Raw genomic sequence first — 23,400 nt, forward strand, 5'->3', positions numbered from 1 at the left:
TCAGTGTGCAGGGCATGTTAGTTCTAATTTAACACAGCTCAAACTCCGTCCATGCATGTGATTGATGATATGATGATTACATTCCTGAGGTTGATCATGCATATAGACAGGGACAGTTACATAACATGCAAATTAAAACATAGGATGTATGAAACATGGAGAGCACTTGAGCTTTTCTTGTGCTTCAGGCGATGGCAGAGGTGAGATGGAAACTAACCTTCGTATTAGGGAGCAATATGAAAAATGTTAACCCGTCTTTCACACTTCATTGGGTGACACTCGGAAACGGCTGTTCGTCCAAGTGGAACTATTCGATGCTCTCATATTCCTGCTGTTTGTGTGTTCCTGCGAGACAAACACTGCTCGTGCATATTCATGATTATGCCGCTAAACGTCAGGACGTAGCAGCGAAAGAGGCTCTTCCTCCCTGACAGAGAGGAGGAGGAGGAGGAGGAGGAGGAGCACAGAGAGAGACAGCATGCCAGAGTCCGGCTGTGTATCCTCAACCGCATTTGAGGGCAAATCTGCTCTCAACTCACCCGACTCCCTCACACCACCTTCACGAGGAACAACAATGGACTGACGGAGCACAAGCCCAGCGCGAGACACGGAGGGAGTTAGCAAAGAGAAGCGAGAGCGCGCGCGGGAGAAAGAGAGAGAAGGAGCGAGAGGGGGGGAGAGAAAGAGAAACGCCGCCTTGTTTTTGAAGCATGCACATATTAGTCTGGACAGACGCTGCTCGGGTTTCGGGACGGATTGAGTGACCATAACGCCTTTGAGGAGAGGGATGTCACAGCAGAGCAAGGATTGCATGAGGATGCTGCCACGCGAGAGACCATTGCAGTGCATCTCCGGTAAGATGGACGAGACGTTTCGGGGCTAAAGATTCGTCGGAGAGGGGGATGTTTTTTGCAGTTGCCGTAGGCTGTAAGAGAGGATGAATGCCTTCCCTGGCGTCATGTCTCGCTCGTAATATGTAGCACAAGCGACGGCAAAGCGTGTGCAAGCTGTTTCTCGGCTCCCGAAGCCCGAATAGAGACGCAAAGCCGAACACGGAGCCCACAGCATCCTCTCCAACCTTGAGTGTCCGCGTGACGGCCGTGATGCCCGGCTGCTGAAGTGAGCGTAGCCTCCGGAGCTGTCCGCGGTGCTGAACGGAGTTGACCTTCTCCTCCCGAGCGGAAAACCAAGCCTCCTGCATCACTCAGTAAGGTGGCAAAGCAAAGCGTTCACAGGCCACCACCACACATGCGGACAGCTGCCGGGCTTGACTGAAGTCAGCCGGACAATCTGCTCTTTCATGGCTGTGGCACGCAAAATCAAAACTTTGCTGACCGTCAACATTTTGGTGTTCGTGGGGATTATTCTGTTCTCGGTGTACTGCAGGATCCAGGACCGGTCCGAGGAACTCATCCAGATTGGGCGTATTTCTGACCAGAGGCTGCGAGCCAGGAATGGCAAAGTTTCCAACTTGGTGGACAGGCAGTCTATTCTGCAGAGGCTGGAGAGGCTGGAGGATGTGGTCTACAACCAGCTGAACGGTAGGAAACTTACTGAGCTGAAAATGAATGATCATTAAAATAAAATAAGTCCAAACAACTCCAAACAAAACCCCACACTGAAAGTTATTCTGCTCTCTTGCACACTTCAGATCACATTTTCCCAACTGGTGTGCATACACAAACATATTGATTTGATAGCCACATGTCTGGTTTTATCTGCACATGAAACCATGTCATGTGTCACTGAGTGAGGGTCTGCAGCTTGTTAGGGAGCTAATGAAGCGGGCTGATGTATCACAGTGCAACACTTGCTGCATGTGCATTGACAGCCTTTACTGGGCTGTTACTTTAACAGCCCTTCACACTGTGACACCCCTCACCCATAATTGACTTGTTGTAAACTTCACATAAACTTATGCTTGGAGTACTGATGCATGCAGGTCGCTATAGGAACCCACTCAGAGGGAGTCCGTCTCTGTGTCAGCGGCGGTTCATTCCACCGGAGGCTCAGCTGGTGAAACAGATCAGATTTAACAAGCTGTCTGAGTTTTGAAGGAGAGTCAGATGTAGTGGCTTTATAGCAGAATGACAGAGTGGGGTGTCCTCACGTGGTCATTAGTCTGAGGGAGCAGGTTGGATCTCAGAGGTCTTTAAAATCAGGTTAGGTTACACATGACTCTTACTTAAAGTCAGGCTTTCCTGTGGGAAATCTGCACAATCACAACTGATAACAGAGAAAATAAGGATTTATACGTCATTGTTCAGAGGGATGGTTAAGGAGTTGATCTGAGGATGCAAGTTTTTGAAAAGCTTATAAAATCTATGATGCGCAGACATCTTTTTATGTCTTAAGATGCATTTTAAAATCAACACCCTCCTCCACTTTACGTTTTAATATTCAGTCATCATGTCAGGTGAATGTACTCAATTATTACATTAATAAGACAGAGTAAATGGGCTTTATTGAGTGAATACCAGGCACATAAAACGGTGCTCCTAATAAAATGTTCATAATTCAGAGTGCCAAATAACAAACGGGAGAGAAATTGGCTGCCATTTTCTCTTGAATATTAAATTCATTCCTTTAATGGACTAAATATTCTGAGCAGTGTTTCTAAACCAAGAAAACGCCATAATTACTGTGATATATGAAGAGGAAAATTAAAAGCACTGCTACATTTCTCCTCTTATGAAAAACACACCCTCAAATGTATCTGTAATCTGAAACATTCCAGCAGCGCTGATAGAGAGCATTTGACACGTCGAGAGTGTTGCTGCTACTAAACCAAGTACTACATCTTGTTATATACTCAAGTAATGAGAAATCAGCATCACAGCAGAGCGTTTCTTCCCAGTAAGGTGCTCCTGATTGTTTCTAATCCATCAGTAAAGTCTATTTCTGTTCACACCAGCTCCTGTTCTCATGGGGATCTGTGACTTCATCATGTGTGTAAATTACAGGATGCTTTAGCTCAGGCTGAAAGGGCTCCAGGGGAGAGTGGAGATCGTGAAGCAGGAGGCAGGCTCTGTTTGTGTTGTTGTATTTCACACCGGTCACCAGCAGAGGTCACAGATATTTAAACACCATTTATGAAACCTCACTTCATCCTCCCGGAAGCCTGGAAAAATAAACCCTGACTTCAAGAGCACAGAAGAAAGAAAATAAGATCTCCACTTTTCTTTTATCTCATTTGAGCTGATTCCTCTGTTGGAAGGGAGCAGTAAAAAATGTCTTGACAGTCCATTTAACTGTTTTCTCAAGTAGTTAAGGATGTTTCACAGCTCGCGGCAGAAACAGAGCGACTGCAGGCTGTGTCTGCAGGATCTTGTTACTATGCCCAAGCTGTGGTGACTATTTGAGGGTCATTCTGTCACTTTGAGTTATGCTTGGCATGTGGCGCTAAGCCAACAAGCATGCAGCACAAAAAAAAGAAAAAAAGAAAGAAATACAATGCATCCTCTCAGTCACTTCACTTTATATAGATAGAATGCAACTGAGCCGTTCAGTCTCAGTATCACTGCAGAGGGACAGAAACTCTTTGTGTCTGCAGACTTATGTAAGGACAGACAGACAAAGAAATACTTCTTCTTTTTATCACTGAGATCACACAACGGGGCTTTCCATGCCCATATTTGTCTCATGCAATCTTTAATCAGAGTATTTTTAAAACATGAATTTGGGCATCCATCCCCTTCCAGACTCAGGATACAGAGGCAGGAGAAAAGGGTCTTTGTTTATAAAATCTTTCATGGATAAAATGTGTTTTTAGCTTCATTCAGGTGATCATCACCAGCTAGAGTCCCATGCATCGGATAAAAATCATGTTTGTCTGTTGTTTAAGTTGGTAGCCACGTTGATCCTGCCATCCTCAGGTGTCAGATTCGATGTGTCTACCTGTCTTAGATTTGTCCTTCTTCCACATGTTGCCGTTACTTGGCGTGAAACTGTGTGTTTTGAGAGAATTTTGCAGAGCCACCGTGAGAGGCTGAATGAGAAATATCAGACAATTTGCAAGATGCACTTTGAGTCAATTTTTCCTTCATTGAAATTCAGAGGACTTTATTTTTAACGAAGGAACTTCCTTTTGCATAAAAGCATTATTATGGAGCTGGTCTGGCCTGACTTTCTGTCTTGCCACAAAATCTTTTTGTAATGTGTAGCTGGAGGAGGAGATGAAGACGGATGCGCTCTTGCCAACTGGAGCAGGGTTTCTCACACACACACACACACACACACACACACACACACACACACACACACACACACACACACACACACACACACACACACACACACACACACACACACACACACACACACACACACACACACACAAACACACGTTGTTCAGGATAAAATCATTTAAATACAGAAACAGAATCCTCCATGTATACTTCTTTAGCCCAGAGATCTCAAACATTTCAGCCCATGACCTGAAAAATAGCAGCTGGTGACCCCTTGCTTAAGGAAAAGAAAACTAATCATAGCTTATGGTATCTAGAATACATACAGCCACTGCTGTTTCAAGCATCTTTTTCAGGACTCTCTTCATTTTAACTATTATTTTTTACTTGTCAATGTTGTTAAACACAAAACAAAAAAATGTGCAGCCTCACTTTAGTTTAGTGAGGCTGTTTAAGTTTATCTCAGCAAACCCAAGTATCAAATCAGGACTCGGTATTGGCAGATTTTAAGCCATTTAAGACATATCCACTAATGATTTGAAAAGTGTCAGACTGTTACACTGAGCCCAGATTGGGCTTCACATAAGTCAAGGTGCTCATTTTATTAATCTTAACGGTCAAGATGTTCATTGTAAGGATAATCCTCCTTACACACACTTAAATCTACTTCTGTGCAAACAAAGTCTGAGACAGAAAATGGAATCAGTTCCAGTTGTGTATTTTTCTTTGACAGTACGAGTGTGTCCCAAAGGTTACACACAGTCCACAATCATTCTCTTGCTGTCACAGTCCCTCCATGATTTGTCTTGAGCTCTTTAATGGCACATTTAATCATATCCTCATATCCCAGGTCACTGCTCTTCTTTTCCTGAATCCTGCACAGACCACAAATTGTGTTCTATGGCCACTGGGAATAACTATGGTGAGAGGGGGACTCAGTGCGCCAATAACTATTACCATGTCCAGCAGCGATATGAAGTAATTGCCCATTCCCTCCGTTGTTTATTGCCTACCAATGGCATATCGTGGGAGCTGCAGTGAGGCCCAATTAGATTTGAAGGACATAAACAAGTCGCAGAATTCTTCTTTTATGGTAGTCTGATGGATGGTCACCAGACTCCCAACAAGAAAACAGCGGTCAAGCTTTATCAGCCGTCCATTCAGCGCACAAACGAGCAACATGAGGGTTATCAGCAGCACGGCTCTGCAGCGGAGGCCACCGTCGTCGGGTAATCAGATGAGGAGGTTTTAAGCTTGTTAACAGGCTTATAAAGCAGCTGTTTGACCTTAAGTACTGCATTAGAAGCAACAAATACCTCCATGTGGTACTTACCTGCTGAAGCCCTGTAGTCTGACTTAATGAACACCAGACACAAATAAGATTAGCCGCCGTTATTAGGAAAGAGACAGACGGGGATACGCAGAGCAGTAAAGTTTATCTGACGCATAGTTGAAGTTCAGTGTTCATGTGGGAATTTTGAAGATGACTCTTGATGTCTGTTTAACAAAACTGCATCAGTTTTTGAAGAACATTTCTCTTCCCTGTGTTTTCATATTTTGCAAATTACTCTGCTGTTTGAAACGCTTGATTCTGATTGGTCAACATGCTGTAGCAGCTACCTGTAATTTCTCAGTAGCACACTGTTAGCCTGCCTCTCAGCAGATTAACAGCAGTCATATCACTCCAACAAAAGAAGTTCGTTTTAGTGTTCCAGTTGAGTTAATAATTCTGAAAACCAAGTTCAGTCCAAGTGTCCTAGTCTTCATGAGAGTCCAAATCCGAGTCAGCTGGGATCTGGAACATGTGATGCTAAATCTTTTATCTTTTAATAAATTGCAATTAAAAGTTAAGTCAGTAAGTTTGAGTCAAAGTCCGAGCCATCTGTGTTGAAGTCCAAGAAGAGCTATAAATCCTGAAAACCAGAAACTTTGTTGGTCTTGAGTCAGAATCTTAGACCCTAAGTACGAAAGCGCTGTTTATCCGCTGTGGTAAAACCAAGGGTAGGTTAGGCAACAGCAAGGAAATCTACAACATTAAAGAGGGGGTATTCTGCTTTCCCTTATTTTAAACATGGATAAACAGTATTAATGTTTGATGTTTTTACTAAACATGTTCAGATTTTTTTAAGCTATCCCCAAAATGATGAGGCCATGACTGGTTCATGACTGTCGGACGGGCAGGCCTCAAACACCAAGGTCTGCCCATAGCTCTGCTCCTCCAAAGAGGAGGAGAAGTTAATCGAAGAAGTTCATCATATAAAGTTACTTTGGGGGTACTAGTATAAAGAATTGAAAAGAAAAACACCCTTTCTTTGAAGATTGAGTGATGATAAATAAAATACAGTTGGGCAACAACAGTGGAAAATCATGAAAAGATAATGTCATTGAAGAAGTAGAAAAGCTCACTTTGGTTCAGTGCTGGGTCATTTAAGTTGGACTTGTGAACCTTGTTTTAATTCACAGTAAAATGTTCCATTCAATCTGACTAATAACAGACAGGTTGAGTCATAGGGCCACAAAGTGCACAGCCCAATGACGGACATGCACCCATTTTTAAAACCCATTCTCGAATTAGTATTAATTTGAAAAAGAAAAAAAAGAAAAAAGATTCACTGGTAAGTAGCTATGTAGTGAATGGGATACCCAGCTAGCAACATGGTAATTTTCAGACATTTTTAGGTGTACAAGGTTTTATAAAAGCATGCTTGTATTTGTGACTCATGTTTCAGGCTTTAGGAAAGATTAGAACAGGGGTTGGATAATTCATTTATGTTATGAATCATTTTTAAAACCTTTTTCGAAGTCTGGGAATTCATGCAGGTTTTACTCATTTTTGATTTTAAAGAGTGAGAGAAAAATGTGCCATTAAAATAAAATTCACAAAGGCCAGTACTATAGCAGATGTTTTACTGTGAGTCTAAATTGTGTACAAAAGCATTTAAAGGCTTTAATAGATAAACAATTTCATTTTTATACATTTTCAGGTGGATCTAATGTTTTTTTATGCCTCCCTCCCCTCTACTGTTTTGTCATTCAGGGCAGTCTTCCAACAATAAGCTTCTTCTAAAACAAGGTATTGGTCTAGCTTTTATTAAATGAGCTACTGTTCACTGCACTCCTCTGACCACTGCTCTGTGTGTCATTGTTTTAGCCCAGCTTCGCTCGCATCGCAGCTTTTGTCATCAGCCATGCGTGTCACTCCTGGCCTCCTCCTGATGCGTAGGTGCTGATGGGATGGCAGCCTTGAAGGCCCAGCTGCAGCACCAGATATGCCTCTTATCTGTGATGCCCAATTATGGAACAGAAACCAGTGCTGGTTATGTGCGAAACCTGAGGGACCAAAGACATGATGGGAAGTGAAAAATGTCACACTCACACACTTGATGCTCAGACTGTGTCCTTATGATAGGCATCGCAGTGTGACTCTATGTTGTCATGCAGGGTGTAATGGCAGCTGCAGGGACACCACATCACAGTGATATGAATCCTCGTGATACAAAATATATTCCAATAATGACGAGGAGATGAGGCTCTAGTCTGGTCGACAAAACAGCTTCAAAAACAGATAAGAATCAATTCTGCCCAGCCTTGAGGAATCGTGTTAATGAATTCTGCAACTAACCTGACAATCAGCTCCCAGCAGCAGAAAATAACAGCTCTCTCAGATGGAGCCAGATTTCTGCGTATTTACTTTGTATACCCAGAGTCATGAGTAATTTTATTACCAGACTTCAATGATGATATTAATAAAGGAGGAACATAGAGGCCAGTATTTCTGGCAGGGTAATAAATGTTAAAATGGATTTTCTTTTGCTCCCTGCTATTAGATTGTTGACAGTGTGTTTCTGAGAATTTGGAAGAAATTTCCCTGAATTGATTTTGAATGCTCTCACTATATACCTGGGCTGTGGGCTGAGATTTATTCCACTAGAAACTGAATTTCAAGTGTTATATTGAGTTAGAAAAGGATGATCTAAAATTGAATTTACTGTTTTGGAACTGATTTGTTTGATTTGAAATTGTATTTTACCTACCTGAAAATTCAACTCTCCTTAGTCCTTCAGTTTTTACAATTCAGATTCAGTTTCACTATTCAATTTCAGTTCAGCATGTCACAGCTACAATGCTATCTACATCTGTTGGGAAGCTTCATTTAGCACGGAAGCACAAAATTCTCTTCACATCCATGAAAAGGTCTTAACAGTCTTTGGCTGTACCCCTTGTCAAGTTTGCTCAGAATTTATAATTTTTTACATTTAGAGTCATGTATCAGAAAACCCCCCTCAAAACACAATTTAAACGTTTGCACTGCTGTAGCTATTGCTGCAACCTATAAATATAGTTTTTAGTTTCAAGCAAACCTGGTTCTTCATTCACTGGTGTTCATCATTGAAATAGCGCCATCAGCCAAAGACCATAAAGACGTTTTTGCAAATGTGAAGAGGATTTTTGTGAACCTGTGCTCCATTACTCTTCCTAATGTATTGGAATGGGTACCTTTAGCATTTGAAATGATACAGTACCAATGCCTGGTACCTGGCAATCAGTATTGGCACTCAATATCAATTTAAGTACTTTTTTGTGTGTTTATGTGGTATTAGTTTTAATTTGTTTAATAATAAAAGTTTTTTTATTGAACATATTTATTTCTCAATATATAAACTTGCAATGCTGTGTTCAGTAGGAAAATCTCCAACTCTTCCCCTCCCTCACAGTCACATGAATGCATTCAACTACCTAAACATGGTACCGTTTGATTTAATGAGAACCAGTTCTACAGACAGAATTCTGTCAGTGCCTACAAAAGGACCTAATTTGGAACCCATCCCTACTTGTGCAAATTGAAATTAGATTTGTTTTTTTTTTTTACTTATTAATTTAAGGAATATAGAGAGTTGGGTTCCTGTGTGGGTTAAAAAAAATCAAAGCAAATACATTCAATTTTGAAACTTAACATTAAATTTCAGGTCATGCTTTTTAGATTCAATATGACCCAAAATTACTTTCTCTTTGCTCATATCTCAGCCCATACTGGGGATCCAAACCAAGTCAGAAATGCTTACATCTGACCAGATAACACACTTAACAAATACTGCAGACCTGTGTCCTTCAGCAATAGTTTGGTTTATCCAGTTAGAAGATAAACAACTAGATTTGACATGGTGCAGTTCTACAGGAAGAAAAGGACAAAAAGTTGATTCTTAAGCTCTTTGGTAGAAGTTATGGGGTGCAGTTCATTCTACACTTTGTGCAACTTGACAGTGAACTCACACTGTATGTTGTAAAGTGCATTCATAGCTAAGATAGATGCTTTTTATTTATCTGTTTCCTTTTTATCTGTTCAATTTCTTATTCTCAAGTGTGCCTCAACTGTTTGACCGTCTTCATCGAAAGCACATTACAGTTTAGATTCCTGCCTATATAAATGTATAACTCATATCTAAAGGAGAAAGACGTTGATGCCTGTGGGTTTGGGGTTGCTATGATCTGCCCAGGTCGGTATGTAGGATGACCTTGACAGTGCTTTAATGTGTATGACTAAATAATGCTGCATTGTTTGTTCTTTGGCTTTCTGATGGTCTCAGTTATTTGCTGGGAAAGTAGCTGGAGGGGATGTTGCTGATTTATTCTGAAAAACGTTCAATAATGCAGCATTTTGGAGCAAAAAGTCTGCAGGGGTGTTGATGAAAGGAGACTGAAACGGAAAGGATTGACAAACTTTGACTTTCGGTCTTGCATGTCCCACAAACATACAGGCGGTCCAAATTCCATGTTTCAGACAAAAGTCTTTTTTACTACATTTGTGAATAAAGGACTCTGAGTCTGGAGGAAGAGAGGAGAGGCACAGAATCCAAGTACTTTGAAGTCCTGGGTGAAGTTTCCATAGTCATTAATCTGCTGTTGGTCCACTGTGTTTTCTGAAGTACACAGTCAATGGAGACGTTTCCCAGGAAATTTTAGAGCAGTACAAGCTTCCTTCTGTTGTCAAGCTTTTTCCAGCAAGACTTGGCTCTTGTCCACAGCGCCAGAACTACCAGACTAACAGCTGGTTAGCTGACCATGGTATTACCGTGCTTAATTTTATCATCATCCTTATTTAAAGATCTCAGAGGGATTATCGAAGATGACCATCATTTACAATGATGCTGAGAATACATATAACATTGAAAAACAACGTGAGTTAAAAAAAAGAGTTAAGGCCATCACAGAAATGAAATGAGTACAGACAATTAGCATGAAATATATAAACTTGAAATTATTTACAAACCAAAATAACTACCATGATTAGTCAACAATTGAAGTCAAACAAAACAGTTAAAATCCAGTAACATGTGTTTAAGAGTATTATTTATAGAATGTCCAATGATTGGTCAGCAAACTCTTCAGACCTGAACCACATAGAGAATCCATGAGGCATCATGGAGAGGAAGCTGTGAGACATGAGGCTCAGTAACACAGATGAGCTTAAGCCAATCAAAGCAACCTGGACATTCACAACACCTCAGCAGAGCTTCAGGCTGATCTCCTCTATGACACACTGCATTAATGCAGTAATTCATGCAAAAAAGATCCCCAACCAAGTATGGAGTGAATATAAATGAATGTGCTCTTCAGAAGGACAACATTTCTGTATGAAAAATCATTTTCATTAGTTTTATGTAATGTTCTCATTTTTTATGAAATACTGAAATTGGGGTTTTCATTAACTATAAGCCATAATCATCACAATTAAAATGAATAAATGCTTGAAATATATCACTCTGTGTACTGAATCAGTTTAATACACGAGTTTCATTTTCTGAATTAAACAGGAAATAAGTAAAGTGCTGACTGAAACCACAATCTTTTTTCTTACCTAACAACTCAGGAAATGTGTGCCTGCCACTTAAACAAACCTCAACTAGTTTAGTTATTTCTAAGACGACCCCCCCCCCCCCCCCACACACACACACACACACACACACACACACACCTTGATACTTATATAACTTTTTTCATCACCACCTTGGATTGGACACATGTCTATCAGGTACAGGAAAAGCTGCCAGGACTTTTGTTTTCTAACATGTTCACATTTCATTGGGTGCGATGCACTTAAGAATACATTTCCTGCATTATTTTGAAACGACTGTTATTACATGAATCCACAGACTTAAAGGTAGGGTCTGCTGGAATTTGTTACTTGTTAGAAACAAAACATTCAAACTTGCCTTTTCCTCCTTGGCTCATTTCCAGTGGCAACACACACCCACTGCCTCCGACCATGACTATGTGAGTACATTCACTACCCCAGCAACCACCTGTAGCACCATGCTACGTGGGAGAAACTCAAGAGCCGTGCACCTGACTTAACATGTTAGCACAAGCTAATCACAGGTATCCAGAACTTACCTGGTAAGCAGAAAGCCAACTTGTGTTGCTCTTTGTCCTGTTGTGCTTTCCACGCTCCTAAAAAAGAGTGAAAGTTGAGCCATGCTTCACTTTCGTTTGGTAAAAAGCTTTATCTGTTTGGTGTTTCGTTTTTCTTTCTTGCTGGGCACTCTGTGATTGGCTGAGGAAACCACGCTTACTCTCTACCCAGAAATATCCTGCCACAGCCAAAACATCAACATTTAGGCAGAGAAGGGGGTTGAGGCAGACACAGACCCTGACACACACATGTAAAGAGGCCCATAGAAGATGATTGAGCAGGATTATTCCTGTAAAAGTTGACATTTAATTTTTCAGGAAAAACCTGCAGACCCTACCTTTAAGTTCACTTAGTAGAACAAAGATTGCCTCCAGCTGACCTCTTGTCTTAGTGCGATGTTTTCTTTCTTTCTTTCTTTCTTTCTTTCTTTCTTTCTTTCTTTCTTTCTTTCTTTCTTTCTTTCTTTCTTTCCTCTCTCTGCCCCCCCCCCCCCGTGACTTTTATATCTCTTCACCTCTCTGTGTGTCAGCTGAAGTTAAAGATCGTAGATGGATGTTGAGTGTCCTGCCTCTGCAGTTGTTGCACAGATGTTGTGTATTTTGTGTTCTGTCAGTGTTACGTAAGTCACCAAACAATCCATTGTTTAGAGATAATTTGGGGGTCCGGTGCTACCAATTTCTAAATCAGAGTGTTTATCCTCCTGACGTGCCAGCTGCTGTCATGATTGGCAGCGCTAGAATTAATGCAGCTCTTCCTCCAGCTCTCAATGTTTCATGGATTTGTTTTGGCCTTTGAAGCTTTAAACCTCTCTCCAAGCTGTTATTTTCCTCTTCTTCAGGCAATTGCTCAATCCCCTCACCATCAATATTTAGAAGTCGACTGCATTACTTTTGGACATGCACAAATCCACTCTTACCTTTAAATCATTCATTAAAAGTGGGGTCAACCCTGAGTGTGGGGCTCCATCTTATAAAGGCCAAATCAAACACTTCCTGAAGGTTGCTGTATAATTTACGACGGTTATCGGTTTAATGTAGTAAGGCAGAGCAGGTTGGACAAAGGATTTTAGGCGCAAGCACAGAGACAGAGGAATATTCAGACATGATGGTGATATTAAGCAGGTGTCAGGTTTTTGAGGAAAACATATTCAGCTGATGTTCTTGTCTGAGTTGAAGAAGTAAACTACTTGACAGTCAACATATCCATTATCATGAAGCTCATTTGTTGCAGCTTACAGTGCAGCATCTCTGCATTCATACTTATGCGGGGTGCAGCACATAAGAGTATGGCTTGTATTCTTTGTCATCATTTTTTTTGACCAGAACATAACAGCCCACTTGCTTGATGCTTTTATACAAAGTGCCTCACAGGATCAGTGCACATACATTTTTAACTCCTGTAGTCGTCAGGGGAATAGCTCTTAATCCTCACTGAGTTATCACGATGCTCAGCCCACGTACACACTGTCCGATTCTTTCTCTGAAGGCTTGTGTTTGAAAACAACCTATTTGTGGATTAGGATAATGATGCCGTGTAAGAGCAGCTTTGGGGTTTAAATCAGGCATTTGCAAATTTTTAATACATTGAAGTGTTTTTTTTTTTTTTTACGATAGATTTGTCTTTAAATTTCTTGAATTGTTTATTTCAGTGCTGAGAGTAGGATGCAGGCTATTAAAACCTGTCCATGCAGAGAAGTTGTTTTTGAGGGAGCTGTATTTATGTATTGCTCCTATAAACAGCAGTCTGTGGCAGCATCTACAGTAGACATAAAAAGTCTACACAGCTCTGTTAACTGCAAGATTTTTGTGATGTAAGATAAATTAAAGAAACTTGAACAAGTGTTCAGAATTAACTAGTCACATTCAAAATCATGTTGAATAGGAGTCGGTCCACACCTGCCATCATTTAGGGCACCTCTCATTTACCCCAAATAAAACTGTTTAGCTCCTCTTAACATTGTCTTAGTCGTGTCTTACAGCAAAAGTCAGTGGTCTGCAGAGAGCTCCCTCAACATCGGGTATCACTCAGGCTATCAAAGAATTTTCAAAGCATTGGATGTACCATGAAGTATATCATGAACACTATGTAGACAGTCATCATCAAGTGCAGACAGTATGGCATGGCAATAGTGACTGTATTACCAAGAAGTGGACATCATTCCAAAACTGGTTAAAAGACAAGAAGGGCACTGGTCAGGTTGGCTACCCAGAGGCCAACAGCAACATTAAAGGAGCTGCTGGAGTGTCTGGAAGGAACTTCTGACTGTGTAGTCCATGTGACAACAATCTTTCATTTTCTTCTCATGTCTGTCTATTTGCTAGGGTGGCATGATGAAAGGAAGATTTTTCTTACAAAGAAAACAATTAAACCCCGTAAATTTTACAAAAAAAAGAAAAAAAAAGAAGAAGAAATGAACAAAAACAACAACAACAACAACAACAACAACAACAACAACAAAAAAAACGAAGTCTCCCAAAAGTGAAACCAAGGTTGAACTATTTGGCCATCGGAAAACGAGCAGCATGCCCACAGTGAAGCATAGTGGCAATGTACAGCATCATGCTCTGCGGCTGTTTTTCTTCAGCTGGAACTGGGCCTTAGTCAAGGTGAAGGGAACTATGATCAGTCCCAAGTACCAATCAGTGTTGGCACAAAAACTTCAGGCTTCTGCTTCTGAAAGCTGAAGGTGAAGATCATGTTTTAGTATGACAACAACCAAAAGCATACATACCGATAAACACAATAACGGCTTCACCAGAAGAAGATTCAAGTTTCAGAATGGCCCAGCTAGAGCCCAAACCTGAACCCCATTGAAATTCTGTGGGCTGAGCTGAAGAGAGAAGCTAGTGGGCAGGAGGTGGCCTCCTATGCCATCTGATAAATTTGGAGTGTTTTAACAAAGAAGAGTGGTCAAACATCGCCAAGTCAAGATGTGCCATGCTGGTAGACACCAACCTACAAATACATTAAAAGTGGAAAAAGTTCTGAAACTATCCTTTTTAGTCTTCCTTTTCTTACATCACAAAAACCTTGTGTTTTTTTATCCACTGTATGTATTTAGATCAATATAGATGCCGATATGACAGTGTGATGCCACTACTCAGACTGCACTTCATGAAAGGCCCATGAATGAACTAGTGTTTTAATTTTTTCAAATGTATGAATCTGGTGGGCCGCCCCCTCCAATAAAAAATAATAATAATGATAATAACTTGTATAAGATGGCCAACTCATCAAGGGATATTTAAGTTTTTGAAGTAGGGTTGTATGAGTAACATACTTTTAGTAATTGCAGTGGTGATTACAGATGCTCAACCCCTTCAATAAGAACCTGCACACCAGCTAGGCTACAGTTCCCTGTAGATGGGGCCACTACTGCAACGTTATTTAGCACATTGTAAGAAACTTTGACCCAAACATTCATCTCAGTTTGAGTGTTCACTCTACCGAGCTCAAGCCCTCAAACAGAGAGGAGTACCCTCCATCATGAGTGAAAATGGGTAGCATCAGTACCATTGAACCTTGGGTAATTAAAATAAACCAGACTTTCACAAACAGCTGCAGTCTGTGATATTCACCAACCACAGTCCACTGTCGTATTGAACACTGGAGTTTGTTACTGACTTACCTCAACATTTATGGGATGAAAGTTTGTCTTCCAAACTGGGTGTTCCTCTGGGGGAAAGGCAGGTAGATAAACAGATAAACCTGGCTTGCTTGCTCAAAGGCTTGCCCCATAGGGGCACTACCACAAAACAGATTACCCCTTTATCTCATGGGATCCTGATATGTACTACCTACAAGGTGCCACGTTGAAGCAGCTGAAAGATTCACAAAAGTTTTCAGATAAGGCCTCAAATGTGTGCTGAATGCCACAGAAACAAATGCTCCGCAGTGTTATAGTTTCTGTCACATTCGAAAACTTCTGCTGAAATGCTTCAGTCAGACAGAAGGCAGTGTATCAGATTTTCAGGCCTCTCATCCCGTAATGGAGTTTTCTTCCATCAGTGGAGGAAGTGGAAGCTGGGGGAGGCAAAATAAGGCAGAAAACAAAGCTGGCAGCTATATTGTCCTGCTTCCAAGACTCACACAGAGACGTCAAGGCCCTCCAGACTCGAGTCTCCGGCCCTGGAGGGTATCTGTGTTATAGTGTGACACTTTGCTGCGATGCCAGATGGCTTGTCCGTGACGTGAACCCCACCCATGCTTGTCAAAATGCCACCACACTGGCTGGTGCAGGGCATGCTAAATCCCTCTCGTGGGAGAAGCCAGTTTGCAGCCATTCAGCTCCAATTACAAATCTTCAGTAGCACCCGAGGATTCGAGGCCATCCAAATATGGTGATTACTCGGCAGCTCCTGGAGGGCTGAGGCTGAGAGCTGAGCTCTTCATTGGTATGCACTGTTTACTTACTGTCTGTGTGTCCATCTGTTGATGTGGAGAACAGAGACACAGCTCGATGTTTCTGTGGAGGCCACACTGAAAGCTTGGCTGGCATAGCAATTATCTGATATTATCCTGCAGTTTCATGGAATTTTAACCAGTCAAAGTCAGCAGAGACAGATAGGAAGAAAGCTGACAGCATGCTTTTGTTAATAACAAGCTTAATCAACTAAAGGCCTTTTATGTGCAATGTGCATTTAAATTTATACATCTTTCTGAAGGGAAAGCCCTTTATCCTCCTCCATATCCCATATTTGTGTATTTCATTAGTCCTCTCTTCCAATTTCTACTGTAAAAGAAACGCTTAGCAATTAATCAGAATACAGACAAAAGCCTGTGTGTGCATTAGTATCTGGTTTACTTTTTGAAAGAAATCAATCTTTTTCTGTCTTTCTGATCCTTCATTGGATAGCTGCAAAGAGAGTAGGGAAAAAAAGAAGTGATAATGCACAAGTGGCTGATACCAGCTGTGATTTTGCTCTGTGACACCTGCTCTGCCAAATGAGCTAAACCAGCATCCCTGATTTCTGAATCTGTATCTATGCAGTGTAACTGTAGCAAAAGTTATCATAGGACAGTTGACGAAAAGCAGGTATAAACCCTCCTCTATGTGCTTTATTACGAGGAGTCTTAATACTAATGTTTAGAAAGAGGAAAGGGCAAAACTCCATTTAAAGCCATGCAGGGAATCCATGACTGATCAGCCCACAACCCTTAAGGATAGAGACCAATGCCCCCCTGCAATAGGGAAACCCTAACAGCCCCCCCCCCCCCCCCCCCCCAAAAAAAAAATAAAAAATAAAAAATAAAAAATAAATAAATAAATAAATACATAAATAAATAAATAAATAAATAAATAAATAAATAAATAAATAAATAAATAAATAAATAAATAAATAAATAAAATAAAATAAAATAAATAAATAAATAAAATTAAATAAACATAAACATAAGTAAATAAATAAATAAAAATTAATTAAAAAAACACAAAAAAACAAAGAAAAAGGCCTCAGATAATGAATTTAGTTCTTCTGAAAATCAGACAACTGTCTAGTCACCTCAGGGGTCTTGAACAAAAAAAAAAAAAACAGATCAAAAATTTTCTGTTTGCATGGTTCTATATGAAAAGCAATTCCTGTTTTTGTTTATAGTTTTACAATGAGGGAGTATGTATAATCCCTGGGGTTCGAAACCCTAGCTCACAACTGCTGTGTAGAGCCAAACTGAAAGAAACAGCCACCTGCTTATCACCCCAGGTCAGGCATGACCAAAATCAGGCCTGAGGTTTATTTTCACACGGCCCCCAGCTTTATCATGTCACTGACATTAATCATGTTCCAAATTATGTACATTTTCTTTTAGGTGCACAAGCCAAACCAAACCATAGAACTACGTCTCACTAAACTACATCTGAACCTTGCATATATTACTTATGTAAAGCTAAACTTTGTACATTCGGCAGAAACTAAACAACCCTTACAGCTGATGTCTTTAAATTAATAGATTTATCATGATGTGAAAAATGAGAGAGCTCAAAAACCACATCGGAGGACACAAGACTATATTAAAGTTATGAAATGGGGCAAAAAAGACAAAAACTGTTTGATTAAAATAGCACAGAATGCAGGATAAGAAATATTCAGGTCTGAAATGTTGTTTTCAGGTCAAAAAAGTCTGAATATGAAAAATGTTCCTGATAAAATCCAGATCCTGATCATGCTATAAAAACATCCTGACTTTTCCACCCAATATCTTCCTCTAATGGAGAAAATTTACCTGGTCATAAGCAGAGTTTGCTTATGTTTACGAGCATGTAACACTGCAGAAAACTGACCACTTAACATCAGGTATCAAGAGACAATTAAGGGACAGGCGATGTCTGTAATGATGGCACAAGTATGTTTGACCACACTCAGTTACAGAAATCACTAAAAGAAATAGTTAACAAATGAAGCGTTAATATGTTGCTTTCATGGTTAATGAATATGTCAGTAGGAGCTGCTGATCCTTGGTAATTTTTACAAAATCAAATGTGGCCCTTGTGGGAAAATGCTCAGATCCCTTGCTTTGAGGAAGGACAGATTCAAGAATGACATGGAGCATCATATCTCTTTCAGAATGAACCATCAGTTAGGGGTTGTATTAGTTTCTTGAGATAGAGTAATCAGTGAGGAATATAGTAAACAATTAAGCAACAGCAACAAATCTGATTAGCGTCAATCACAACAGGACTGTTGACTCCTTACTTTGTCTATGGTCTATACACATAGTTGTAGCTGCTTTGGGCAGAGTTCCAGCACGGCCTGGCGAGCGCCTTCAGACTGAGGTCATGTTTGGGTTCAACCACAGCACTTACAGAAAGCATCCTGAACAGACAGACATCAATAGCAGAGGATACATAGACCTGTAGTTACAGTTTCAACCACAGTAGCAGTGTTTTATATAAAGTAATAACCTGAGGATGACTCTTGAAACTGATAGGAGCAAGGGCATCAGAAGGATGATTTATCAGTCATTAGACAGAAAAATTTGATGTTCAGAAGTTTTGAAAAATTGAAGATTGTCCTTTTATAACTTGATACCTTTTTTGACCCATCCATACATCATTGTAGTGTCTCTTATAAATATATAGCAAACTAAAGTTATTTTCCCTATGAATGCTGATGAAAATATTTAAGAGCTGCTGCCAGTGTTTCTGTATTTATACATCCACGCTGACTATTCATTTAGTATCTTTGAGAAGCAGATACTTGGTAAACAAAGCATACATTGCATCATGTCTGCCAGTGTGTCGCTGTTTTCATTAACAAAGTGTAGGAGGATGTTTGCCAAAGATTGAGATTATATTTAGGTTTTAAAAGAAACCAACCAAATATTGATTACCCGCTGAATGACAGGATATATTGGCATCAAACATTCTGTCGAGGACTCTTCTCAATCCAAAAAACTACACACACTTCCTCTAGAGTCTGACTCAGAGAGCAGACATATGTCTTTCACCACCCGACATCTCGTTTCTGACTCTGTGCCCCGTTTCTCTCCTCCTCTTTTGAAAATGTCACCATCAGAGCGCCAAAGTGACGGTCTGTTAAATCAGCAATGAGTCATTTTAATGAGAGCAGAGGGGTATTTAAAGCCGGACACATTAAATCTGGTGCTGGATGAGGTTGTGTTAGACCAAAGCAGCTGAACATGAGGAGGCCGGGACCAGGCTCTGAGTCACCACTGAGCTCTCAGAGACGCAGTCTGGCCTCTTTACTTCAGATGAGAGGACCTGTGTGTTCACAGCACTGTGGAGAAATAACCACAACCTCTTTAATGTTTCTAATGAGGGCGCACAGACCCTTTAAAGGTCAGTAAACGCAGGTGAAGAGTCCTTGTTGGACTGAAGGTCTCTGTGCAAATCTGTTCTCTTTTTTAAGAAGCAACAAAACAATTAAGCAACTGATACGACATGCACTTAAGCTCTTATCTTAAGTCTAAAACAGTCAGGTCAAAAAATATCTCTGAGATGATTGGTGATTCAGATGGTTTGTTGTCACTCCGTTTAATCTCTTTATGACACCTCAACCAAATCTTCTTCACTCTTTCTACTTCATGCTGAAAGTCAATTTTTGTAAAATAACCTTAAAAAGTGCTTTTGAATATCTTCATGGTCATTTGAAAAAATAAAGCTTCCTGATGAAAATTAGAAACATTTCCTGATCATATTCAGACACTGATGGTAGAGGATGCTTCAGTTTTAATTTATGCTATTCACACACCGCTGGCTATGCCACCTGGAGCAGTTTAGGGTTCAGCTTCTTGCCCAAGGACACTCCAGTATAAACATTCAATGGAGAGATGAGCTGGACCACCAAAACAGGGTCCATGGGATAGTTGAGCCCACTCTGTGTGATTATCCTCTTCTGGCCTAGGTCAGTACATGATGATGAACAGATTTTCCGGTGGTAAGAGGTGTATTACTAATAAATTTATCTTCCTCTATCTGCAAGAAGAAAATTGGGGCGGCCCCAGCTTGAAACTGTGTTTACATTTAAAACCCCCGTGAAGACTTTTCAAGATGTCTTGGACTAGTCAGACTTTTATATATTTTCTTGTTCATAATTCAGGATTTAAAATGAGATTATCAGAACCAAATTTGTTATTTCTAAATTCTAGTTCTTTGTATTCATGGCTCATATTTTTCCCAGGAGAAAATGAATCCATTTACCCCATTCAGACGCAAAGTCCCTGTGATGACACCACATTAACTGGTTGTTAAGCAGTGGGAAGAAAGAGCTGGACTTTTTGTTAAAGAGCCGAAGAAAGCTAAACAGGAAAATGATAGAGCACGGGCCAAAACACGGGTTAATCTGTTTGTGATAATGTTCATTCTGACCCACATGCAGCAGTTATTCTGCAATGATCTGGGTTTGCACAACGCAACTACAAACAAATATATGGCCTTGTCCCTTTGCATCCTGGGAAAAAGTTGTATTGAACAAGGAAAAGTAGTGTTACAAAGAAAATATACTCTCCAAACAAACAACCATCATGGTGAGAACAATAAACTCCAAGGGCAGCAGAATAAAGAACACACTTGTTAATTTGAGGAACAACAAACAGATTTCCAAACTGTAAAACAATCGAACAGACGATACAAGTTGAACAAAACATGCTACAGTTCTGTTTCATCCATTACTCATGTTGCTTGTAATGAGGAACTTGACTTGAACTGGCCTGTGTCCCCTGTATGTCTCCAGACCAGTAACCTGGTGTAATGTATTAACTGATCATGTAACCAGTGAATTAATACTCCTGACATCTGCTTTGGCAGCCTGTACAATCAGGAGGTACTGGCTTCATTGATTGGGATAAAGACCTCCAGCTGTGATGTTAATTAACAGCATTTAAAACACCTGGCTGAGGTGGAGTAATACAGCACTCATGGTTCACCATTTGGCCAATCAGATTACTTAGCAGGAACCAGCTGTTTGTGTAACGTCTTATTCAAAGTCCACTCAGCTCCTACCCTGTCAGGAGTCAAAATAACCATCTTAACCAGGATGATGTCCACGCAACACATTTCACCTGGTAAATGAGTGTTGTCTGTAGTTTTCACTAAGTGGCGTGCATTGTGTGTTCACATACTGTTGTTTCCAGCTTCCTGACTGATGTGCCCATCCAGCTGAGACTGTACTCTGTTGTATTTCTCTGTTGCTCTTGTATCGCTGTGTCTCAGCCTCTGCTCGGCTCTCCTCTGATGTAACATCTGTGTCCATGTGGGTGCTCTGCAGCTTTTTCCTCACACAGACAGAGAGACAGCGTAATGATGCCCTCTGGATGAGCCCGGCTGTGTCTCGGATCTGCCAAACACCAATCTCCTCAGATTCTGTACAAATGTCAATCACCTGCATCTCTGCTTTGGCCTCTCTCCTCACCCGTCTCTCCCTGTTCGCCTTCTGCGTGTCTGCTCCTGCAGCCTGCTCATCTGTTTGACTTTCTCTCTGCTGTGTCGTTTCCTCTGCAGGTTTGGCGAAGCCCATGGGGCTAGTTGAGGGCCCCGGAGGCCTTGGCCAGGGGGGAGCTGCTGCCACTCTGGGAGAGGACAGTCGAGATGCCGAGGGGAAATACGAGGAGTACGGCTACAACGCTCAGCTTAGCGATCGAATCTCCTTGGACAGAAGCATCCCAGACTACAGGCCTAAAAAGTAAATCCACCTCCTGTTTCCCCTCATTTCCTGTCTTGTACATGCTCCTTCCATCTACAGCTCTACACCTGTTTCCCCCTCTGGCGGGGTTGTATGATGTTTGAGAGACTTGTAACGGGAAGGTTTCCCAGTTCAGTCCCTGCTGCAGTTGATGGGCTCTATTTTTATGACGGCACAAAATGTACGGACAGCTCTCTGCCAGGCGTTTTCATCAGGAACACAGTGTTTTCCTCCCTCTTTTCTGTTTTATTGAGGTGGCTTTTCAGGACATTTACTCTGCCAAAATAGTTGAGTTGTAGGACAAGGTGAGGCAGAAATGATAAAGCCTTGCAGTTAATTCACAGTGCTGAGGATTATTGGGATTCACTAGATTTCTCTGCTAGCTGATGCTGGGTCAAAAGTGCACACTGCACACATGACGCTATTTTTAGTCCGACACTCTTCAGTTCAACAGTTCAACAACACCGTGTGGATTTAAATCCCATTATGATGACTGTGAGAAAATCTGATATGTATAACTTTAATACATGCAGCAGCAGAGTGATTTGATTCAATAAAGAAGGAGCAGGTCAGGTGCAGGTCAGTGGATGGATCGCTCAAAATAGTTCCTGCTTCAGTTTTAAGTCAGTATTTTTAATGTCTTCACTTTTCATAAAGAGCTACTGTTTAACACACAAGCCCCTGAACCTGTTGTTGAGGTGCTGATGAGAAGAATCTGCTTCTCACTGATTTCCATTTTAAACAGAAAAATGCAAATGTCACTCTTGTAAACTTAACAGCATGCAGCGGGGGATGTTTCTCTACACCTGGTGGTTTATGACACTAATTTTGCACTCACTGCGCCCGGCTCCCAGCGGCACATGGCACGTTGTAAACTTACACCAACCCAACATGACATGAGTCATATAGCAGTGACTTTGAGAAGAGTGAATAAATTATGGTGAAATCATAATTCAGGTGAGAAAACGCCTTTCATCTTCTCTTTGTGTTTATTTCACTCGATGCCAGGGGTGGAGAGAGTGCTGAAATATGCTATTCAAGTACAACTACAGCTGCATTGATTAAACCTTATAGAGGTAAAAATAGCAGTCTGCAAATCCAATTAAGTAAAAGTAGCTTAAAGTAGAAGTGCTTTCTTTAAAATCTTTAAAATTCCAGTCAGATATAAAAGCTCCAAATGCAGTCAGAACACTGTCAGAAGTCCAACCAACAGGAGAGCTTTAATGTGAGAACAACACGTTGAGATTGAAGCTCCTGAATATTTGACTTTCCTTTGTGTATTTTCTTTTAGTAATTTGTAGACACTCCCTACATCAAGACGCAGCCTGCTGTGAGTTCAAAGAGTTTACTGTGAAGTGTGTCCAGATTGCAGGATGGCTTGTTCTTATCAGGATCAGGTTTAGGCTCACATTGAGCTGACTATGGTTGGAAAGAGGTGTCAGCTTTATTCAATCTCTGTTTCTTTGCAGTATTTTTTCCATGTAAGAATGAAAAAGCATCTGCCGGAGTTCCCCCTGGCTCCATACTTGGTCTTCTTGTTTTTTTTCTTTTACATTAAAAGCATTTGATAAAGTGCTGTTAAAATGCTGCTTAAATCTTTTTTATTTGCTGAAAACTGGTGCTACGAAAGTACATTTTAATTTATCCCTGTGGTCATACGCTGATC

At 40.8% G+C, this 23,400-nt stretch overlaps 1 protein-coding gene across 1 annotated transcript in view; it reads left to right on the top strand.

Moving 5' to 3' along the window:
• The first annotated feature begins 433 nt into the window (after positions 1–433).
• Positions 434–23,400, top strand: part of galnt9 (polypeptide N-acetylgalactosaminyltransferase 9) — a 146,705-nt gene continuing 123,738 nt past the window's right edge. Inside the window, exons 1-2 of the mRNA XM_074670057.1 lie at positions 434–1,541; positions 21,554–21,734. Of these exons, the coding sequence (XP_074526158.1) occupies positions 1,301–1,541; positions 21,554–21,734 (422 nt within the window). The 5' untranslated portion in view covers positions 434–1,300. The remainder of the gene's footprint in view (positions 1,542–21,553; positions 21,735–23,400) is intronic.

This window comes from Halichoeres trimaculatus, unplaced genomic scaffold (assembly GCF_033239565.1).
Source record: "Halichoeres trimaculatus isolate MK-OKI-2021-1 unplaced genomic scaffold, fHalTri1.1 fHalTri1_scaffold_5, whole genome shotgun sequence".
Classification (NCBI taxonomy): domain Eukaryota; kingdom Metazoa; phylum Chordata; class Actinopteri; order Labriformes; family Labridae; genus Halichoeres; species Halichoeres trimaculatus.